At 43.5% G+C, this 9,161-nt stretch overlaps 1 protein-coding gene across 1 annotated transcript; it reads left to right on the top strand.

The window, feature by feature from the left end:
- Nucleotides 1-1,987: 1,987 nt before the first annotated feature.
- On the top strand, nucleotides 1,988-8,224 carry LOC141130486 (probable N-acetyltransferase CML1). The gene is made up of 2 exons (XM_073618138.1): nucleotides 1,988-2,663; nucleotides 7,323-8,224. The coding sequence occupies exon 2, from the start codon at nucleotides 7,335-7,337 to the stop codon at nucleotides 8,004-8,006; it is 672 nt and encodes a 223-aa protein (XP_073474239.1). The 5' UTR covers nucleotides 1,988-2,663; nucleotides 7,323-7,334; the 3' UTR covers nucleotides 8,007-8,224.
- Nucleotides 8,225-9,161: the final 937 nt, after the last annotated feature.

Genomic DNA, 9,161 nt, shown 5'->3' with positions numbered 1-9,161 from the left:
GCCATCTTGCCTACCTCCATTAGCCTTCAGGCTGTAGAAGTCCGTCAGGCACTGCGGGCATCTATCATTACGCCGTTTGTTGGGCATGATCTTGCAGGCTGCCCGGTCTGATCCGCCGTGGAATGGAGCCAAAAGTTTGAATGGATGGTCCGCTATACGCCGCTGATTCCCTGTGTCATACTATAGACACCCCCCAGGCACAATATTTAAAGGAATATTTCATTTTTATTGTTTCACTTTAAGCATTATTAAAATCACTGCTCCCGAAAAAACGGCCATTTTTAAAACTTTTCTTTGCATTGATACATGTCCCCTTGGGCAGGACCCGGGTCCCCAAACAATCGTCTCATCCCTATGGGATATATCACTGAAAAGCAAATAATTTCTTGAGGCCCAAAAAGAATGCCAGGAAACTACAAATGACCCCTTTTTGGAAAGTAGACACCCCGTGCTAATGTTAAACACAGACTGGTGTTTAGGTATTTAGTAAGAGGAATGGCGAATTTTTGAAGTTGTAATTTTTGTCACAACTTTTTTGGAAAATAAAGAAATTGAAAAAAGTGTTTTTCACCATTTTTTTTTTTACATACTCTCACCAGTGCGATGCAGCATGACTGATTAGGGGGTGATCAGGGACACTGACATATGACAGTATTTAAAACCAAAAAATTTTTTTTTTTTTTTTGTTATTACAATTTTTTTACATACTATGACCAGAGCAATATACTGTTACCATAGTAACACTGTACTACTCTGGGGATTTCTTATTTCTTTTTTGATAATCAGTGATAATCACTGTTATACGCAACCATTTTTTTATGAATGATATCCATTCAGAGTGTACTATTGTGGTTAGCTGTGACATGGTACAGATGGGCTGTGGTTGCCCCTGTCTGTACCATGTGATCACTGTGACCAATTAAAAAGATTAACACAATAGTACAAAACGAATGGTAACCATTCATTGTGTATAATTGCCATGAGATCTGCTGTGATTGGTCACAGAGATCACAAGGTACTGGCAGCGGCCCGGTACACTGATCTGTTATCCGCTAAGTCCGGTGCTGCAGGATGTTCCTGGGAAGATGTCATATGATGGCCATCCAAAACGGGAGCACCCGTTCCCAGACATCATTCTGCTAAAGGCTTCTGGCTGTCATTGGTTCCTAAGGAAGCAATAGGTGCTGGCATCTGCTGCATTTCTAGCAAATGCCGCCAGCACATTGGCTTACATAGCCTGGGAATCCACAGCCTTGTAAGCAAAAGGGGTGAGGATAGCAGTGACATCACTGCTCAATGAAAGCCAAATTTCATCAATGATATCATTACTATTCCTGCCTCTTCCCTTATACAGCTTATTACAGCTTGATTTCATTGCTAGGTTAATTTTTATTTATTTATTTTTTGTGAATGAGTAAGGGTATTATGTATCCCCTACTCATTCACATTGTTGGGGGGAGGCGCAGTATCTGGGGACCCTTTATTTTTGAAAAGGGCTTCCAGATTCAGATAAGTCCACCACCCATAGTCCCCTAAAATTCTCAAGCAGGGTTGTGGGCAATAGGCCCTTGTCCACGTCAGCAAGGTACATTGCCAGGGGGTCATATTTGGTCAGTGATGTCACTAATATCCCTGCCCCTTCCCTTATATCAGGGGTCTCCAAACTATGGCCCTCCAGTTGTTCAGAACTACAATTCCCATCATGCCCAGTCATGTCTGTGAATGTCAGAGTTTTACAATGCCTCATGGGACGTGTAGTTCCGCAACAGCTGGAGGGCCGTAGTTTGGAGATCCCTGCCTTATATAGACAATGACAGCTCAGGGAGTTAATATTTGTCTATGAGTACTGTTGGGATAGGTTTTGTGCGCCAGGTCTGTCGGGTTTTTAATTTTGGTGAGTTGACAGGCATCATGATTTACAATGCAGCACGTTTTTGGCATTTTTTTTTCTTTTAATAATAGCATTACTTGTGAGAGCATGAGCCACGACAGGCCCAATTAGACCCCAGATCTCACCTCTGGCGTCCAAAAGTCACTGACCGGTAAACACAAAACTGAAACCAGAAGTGACAAAATACTTGTCCCTTCCAGTTTTTTAGACCACAGAGATGATCGTGGACCTTCTCAATCATCTCCATGATCCGCCAGCTGTAATCCCATGTTCCCCAGTGGGACGGCTAGCCCAGGAAGGCGGCGGGAGAGGGGGAACCCTTCCACCGCCTGTACAAGCCATCTAGCAGCTATTTACCTGCTATGATTGAGTTTACAAAAAAGAGAATAGCTGGCTAAAAGAAAAAAAAAAAAAAAACAGATACCAGGATGATGACTGTAGATTCAGGGATCATACTGGTATAACCACTGCAACTCAAGGACATACAAGAACGTTCTTGGGTGGCAAGTGGTTAAAAGGCTGCCTTGGATTGTCTCAACTTATTTTGAGATTTCTCCAAAACAATGTGTGCAGTGACCAATGAACTGACTCCAGAGGACTAAGATCCATGAATGATTTACCACCTCTGATCAAAGGTAACTAAGGTTTATTAGACCTTGAGAGAAATAGAGAGACGGATCATTGTAACGGCATTTATCCAAAAGGAACCACATCAACCGTGTTCGAGATCCCTTCCAGGTCTGTCAACCCACCCACGTGCCAACCAGCATTGGTAAATTTGTAAAATTCATTTTTTTGTTACAGGATCTTCAAACTCTAGTTGTGTTAAGGTGACAATCAACACTTCACGTTGTTATTTGAATTAAAAGAAGTACCTTTTTGGCAAGACTTGAAAAAAATGGCTCTCAGCAAGTGATCTATAGGATAGGCAGTCCTAATCATTTGATCTTTGGCTACCAGGAGCAATGCAGGTAACCGTTTTACAACCTCCATATTTTATTATGTAGTGTTTAACCACTTCATCCCTGGAAGGTTTTACCCCCTTAATGACCAGGCCATTTTTTGCAAAAACGCACTGCGTTACTTTAACTGACAATTGCGCAGTCGTGTGATGCTGTACCCAAATTAAATGTGTGTCCTTTTTTCTTGCCACAAATAGAGCTTTCTTTTGGTGGTATTTGATCACCTCTGCGTTTTTTATTTTTCTCGCTATAAACAAAAAAAAGACCGACAATTTTGGAAAAAAAAAAAAACAATATTTTTTACTTTCTGCTATAAAACATATAAAAAAAAAAAAAAGGTAAAAAAAAATAAAATAAATAAAATCGAAAATTCTTCAAAAATTTAGGCCAATATGTATTCTTCTACATATTTTTGGTAAAAAACAAATCCCAATAAGTGCATATTGATTGGTTTGTGCAAAAGGTATTGCGTCTACAAACTATGGGAAAGATTTAGGGACTTTTAATTTGTTTTATTGTTTTTACTGGTAATGGTGGAGATCAGTGCTTTTTAACAGGACCGCGACATTGCGGCAGACATATCTGACACTAAGTGACACCAATACAGTGATCAGTGCTAAAAAAAAAAAAGCACTGTCATTGTATAAATGACACTGGCAGGGAAGGGGTTAACATCAGGGGCGATCAAAGGGTTAAGAGCGTTCCCTGGAAGTGTTGTCGAACTGTGTGGGGGATGGACTGACAGGAAGAACACAGAGATCCGTGTTCCTGCTTACAAGGAATAGAAGATCTCTGTGTACATCCCTGTCAGGATGGGGATCTGCCTTGTTTACATAGGCAGACCCCCGTTCTGCCTCTCTGTGGAGCGATCGTGGGTAGACGGCGGACATCGGGTCGGACCCGTGGACTGGCTCATCCTCCGCGCAGGGGGGGGGGGGCACTCGGGCGCACCCATAATATCTATTGCATGAAATGACGAGCAGGTACGTTTTTTCGCACAATATAGCTGCCCTGCCGCAGTATATATGTGGTGGGTGGTCTTTAAGTGGTTAAAATATAATAATATTTCAAAATATTAAAGTTCTTATTTGGCTACTCAATGTCAGTGGAAAAGATGCTGCAGAAAGTATATAGGAAATCTATCTGGTTGCTGCTCCACTTAGGTGGCTTCCATGCTGTGGTTGCTACAGTGCTCTAGCTTGCTCTGCAATTACCTGAGCCACTGTCACAGGTTCCCCCCCTGAGCGCCCCTTAGCCACTTGCCACTGGCTCTCGCTGACCCTGTAAGGGCTTCTTAGTGTCAGGATGTGGAGGCTGGCTTCTGGATTTTGACACTGGGCTGCCATGTACAGTATATGTATACATTTGATGCAGCTGTGTTGTGCTGGAAGCGCAATCACTTGGTGTCCCCCAGCCCAGTGAAAGCACTGACACTGATGGCTCTCGGTCATGGTTCTCAATCGGGAATCGGGAATGGGCTTTCAATCGAGAGCTGGGAACGGGCTCTCAATCACAGTGATCACATGACCAGGACGAAAGCGTGACATTTTTTTGCAATGGGGCAGTGCCCAGCCTCCCTTGCCATTTGTTTGACAACTTTATTTTTTTAACATTCAGCTCCCATGGACTTCAATGAAGTTTGGATTTGGCACCCAAACTTTACACATTTGCTAAAGACTGCTTGAACCTTGTTTGGCTCATCACTAGTGTGACAGACTCACCCGGGACAGAGGCTTTTGGAGGGGACTGAATGCCTCTTGCCAACTATGGGCCCTGGCATTTGAGGGAGCTACAAGCATTTAGGAAGATATTCTGTTATGTAATGCAAAAGGACATTATTAAGGAGGCCATGATGATCTCTGCCAGCTCGGCACTCGGTAGACAAATGTATGTGAAAGGAATGCTGATTAATGAGATCTGGAAAGCCCGGGTCTTTCACCCAATAGTTTATTGTGCTCATTAACACACCTTTGTCTACTAGCAAACTATTGGGGGATGTGTTTCTACTTATGTGTATTGTAATTTGGGAGTGAGGAGACGGCAAGTCTACCCTGAAAGGTCATATCTCAGAGTCACCGAGTCTGGGTAAATGATTAGATAACTAGCTCATGTTAATTAGGTTTCTGGTTACAGTTTGTATTGTCAGCCTGCTGTATATATTTGTGTGTCATTTTCAAATAAATCAGTTCAGTCCATGTTCAGCAACCAAACAAGTATTGTCTTGTTTGTTGTTATCAGCGGTTGGAATATCTATATTCAGACTGGGAGGAAGCGGTATATGACAAAAGCACTCAAGCGGAGTGTGGGACATCTCTTTAAAACTAGTACTAACCCATACAGGGACATAGGTTCTTTGCCCCCAATGTACTCTGGAAGATGCATCCTTCTACTTAATGGAGCTATCTGGATTATACCCCATTTTGTCAGGTTGCACTGACATTCCACATATGGACAATATTCTGTACCAAAATGGAAATGCCTTGTTTGTATTGTTTTTCGAAGAAAAGAAAAACTACAATACAAATCATTATTATTATTATACAGGATTTATATAGTGCCAACAGTTTGTGCAGCGCTTAACAACATGAAGGCAGACATTACAGTTACATTACAATTTGGTACAACAGCTTACACTCTAGACTACATGCAAATGTAGCGCTACTCCCGTAGGAGCCTAGGAGCCGCAGGAGTACTGTCCAGGTCTTCCCCACAAGCTCATTCACATGTTTCTTCCATGACCAGTCTAGAGGTGTTGTTCTTGTTTTTATTTTTTGAGACCTTGGGTAGGGTTGAAGGAAGTAGGCGGGCTACTCTAAAAACAATAACTATGTACAACTTGAGGACTTGGGTATTCTTCAGAACAAGCTATTCTAAAGTCTGTGTGTGTAGCAAACAGTAGACTTTAGCTTTAAGGTAGTAGTAGTAGTAGTAGTAACTGTAAATCTCTGTCTTAGAGCCACAAGAGCAGAATCTCTTTAAGTAGAAGATTAGCTGGACAAAGCTTTTCAGGACACCAGTCAGTATCTCCTTTTACTAGACCCACAGCTGACTCTCAAGCACCAGAGCGGTGGCAAAAGCCCAAAGGTCCCCAAGATCTCTCAAAGTGTCTGTATTTACTCAAGGAACAGCTGGTTGCCTCCTTCCAACTTCAAGTGACACCTTACTCCGGTGATACCAGACAAGATTTTCTGTGGAAAGCCCCCCTGTCAGCTCTCTTTAGCTCCAGGGTCTCAGCATCCAGGCCCTCAGTTCGCCCACCTGAGACCTCATGGCAGAAGACATAGCAGTGACTGGGAGGGCAGCTTGCCCTCCAGGCTGGACTAATCCTCTCCAGGAAAATACCCTGAGCGCAGTGTGTAAACTGAATATATACAGTCTCCTAGCCTGCCGCTCTGGGATAGGCCAGGGCTGTATCAACATTTATGCTGCCATCTGCATAGCAAAAAAAAAAAAAAAAAAAAAAGGTATAGAGTATGCAATTGTGACACAAGTCAAATTGTAATCGAATGTTATTAAAAATTACCTTTCCTTTTCAATCTGCAGCCACTATAATTTTCTGTAAAATGCAAAATGGCACCCTGGAGGCATTCTATACACAGATGGTATACAGAACGCCCCCCCAGAAATGTAATTTCCTGCTTGTGTGATTGGCTCACCAATTTTCCAAGAAGTCTGCACTAAGATACAAGTCAGATTTTGGGCATCCCCTGCAACACAAATGTCATTTTTGGCGAGATACTTCCAAAGGGAAGTCACATCTGTAATGGAAATTTGTATATAATTGTATTGTATTTTGTATGTATTGCACACTGCCCTCACTGTGCACACGTCACTAATAATGTTTTCAGTAAATGTTTACATTCTTTCGAGTCCTGATTAGAATTAGCCTGCCTATGTAACGTCCCTTATTACCATAAACGTACAATTGTAATATTAATGTGATACCTACGTAAATAAACCTTCAATTGCGTCATAATAAAGCAGAACAGTAATTTGGAAAGATGCTGAGCGTATCTTTTGTGTCTGTTCCCTACTGCAGTAGTTATTATTAATTTGGAACCACTAATCAATATGAGGATAGGAGTTGCCTATCAACAATTTAACTGAGTCACATCTAAAGGGATGTAGACCCCGCCACTTTCTTAATTATAGCTCTGCAGATGTAGCAGCTGATTGATAATCATAAAGTCACTCCCTTTCACATTCACTCGGAACATGGACACAGAAAGTCAAAAAGCTATTTCTTCACAATAACAAAGGGTAGGAATCTGCAACAAAGTTTGTTATAATCCCTGCAATGTACATAGATCACCCAGAGAGGAGTTTTTTTTTTTTCTCAGCAGTGGAGTTACTCTCTAAAGTAGACAGGTCTTGTCATTGTTCAAGGCCACCTAAAATTAATGAAAGAGATATTCCCAATACACTAAAATTTCACTTGTTTTTATCTTTCTTTTTATCTTTATGCACAGGGAGGTAACAACATGACAGAATATCACATCCGTCTCTACAAGGACTCAGATTACCATACGGTAAGAGACATCTTTGCTCGTGGAATCACAGAACATTACCCTGTGGCCCTCCGTCACACATTTAGCCTTCCACGAGTTTGGATCCTTGTTCTTGCTGTGTTCCTCCTTGCCCTGGTGACCACAGGCTCCTTTATAGTCTCATCTGTAGCGGTGGCCGTCATATTTCTTGTCTTATCGCTCATCAACATTAACATTTTCTTTTCCTATGTCAGGAAATCCCTGGCTACTGACATGTTGGATATCAGGAAAAATTATCTTCAGCGGGATGGTTGCTGCTTCTGGGTGGCAGAGTCAGAAGGAGAAATTGTGGGCATGGTGGCGGCTGTGCCATTTCCCCATCCTGGCGGACAGAACCAAGTGGAGCTTAGAAGGCTGTCAGTTCCCAAGAAACATCGGGGCAGAGGCATCGGCAAGGCTCTGTGCAAGACAGTCATTGACTTTGCACAGAAGTCTGGATATCAGGCCATCGTCCTGGACACCTCGCTGCATCAGATGGATTCCGTGCACCTCTACAAGAGGCTGGGCTTTCAGATAACAGCCACCTATTATCCAAATTACTACTTCACCAAATTTTTAGACTTTGTTGACCTTATTTTCCAGTATGACCTTGTAAAACTGCAATGAAATACTCCTTGGCTATGACTTGCTGCCTGTAATTTCTTCACCTTGGTTTCCTACAATTCAAGAATAACCAGTGTTTGGACAAGGTTATGCAGCACCCAGTACAAAGATGCCAAACTGCACCTTCCTATTTATGATGTGCAAGTTAAGAGGATCCTACACCAGAAAGTCAATCACTTGTCAAAATCACTATGCAGCTCAGTTTTAACATTTTGTACATGCTTGTGTTGATGGCTCTCTCCTTTACTCATGGCTTTCTCCTGGACAGTTCTGTGCTTGGTGGTGTGGGCTGTGCTCTCTCCCCCACTCATCCTTCCTGCTAGTGCAGCTCCTGTGTGTCTGTGAACTATCTGTTTGTTAATACAGGAGCATTGCACTGGCAGGAAGGAGGAGGGGGAGCAAGAACACAGCCTACACTGTCTTCCAGCTCTCTCCACTTCTCCTTGCTGCTCCCAGCCCTGGGCTGACAAGAGTAGTGATGCCACTACTCCTGTCAGCCTTGTAAAAAAAGGAAGGAGCCCCCATCCCCACAGTAAACCATTGCACCTAGGGCAGTCGTCCCTCCCGCCCACCCCTTGTCCTGATGACCTGGGAAAAGTATGTGTGCCGCTCAAGCTCGATAGGGAGGGGGTATGTAGATGGTGCATTCGCAGTGCTGACAGGGGATGGAGCCTGTCCTGGCTCCTGCAAAGGTTCCCTGCTCCCAGCCCTGGGCTGACAAGAGTAGTGATGCCACTACTCCTGTCAGCCTTGTAAAAAAAGGAAGGAGCCCCCATCCCCACAGTAAACCATTGCACCTAGGGCAGTCGTCCCTCCCACCCACCCCTTGTCCTGGTGACCTGGAAAAAGTATGTGTGCCGCTCAAGGTCAATAGGGAGGGGGTATGTAGATGGTGCATTTGCAGTGCTGACAGGGGACGGAGCCCATCCTGGCTCCTGCAAAGGTTCAAGGAAGGAAAGGGTGACCCCTGGACGATGCACATCTATGGTGTCCTGCTACGATTACTGGAGTGGCAACATCAGCCTGGACTCCGACCAGGCCACGACCCCAATGCGTTTCACTCTGCCCCCCTGGAGCTTGGTCATGGGAACCTCTTGACCGGCCCTGAGAATAGCCACAGCTTTTTCTTACGGTCAGGGTTTCTCTGATATTACATGA

This window comes from Aquarana catesbeiana, linkage group LG01 (assembly GCF_042186555.1).
Source record: "Aquarana catesbeiana isolate 2022-GZ linkage group LG01, ASM4218655v1, whole genome shotgun sequence".
Taxonomy (NCBI): domain Eukaryota; kingdom Metazoa; phylum Chordata; class Amphibia; order Anura; family Ranidae; genus Aquarana; species Aquarana catesbeiana.
The sequence above is the reverse complement of the archived record's forward strand: the minus strand, read 5'-3'. Positions and strand labels throughout refer to the sequence as shown.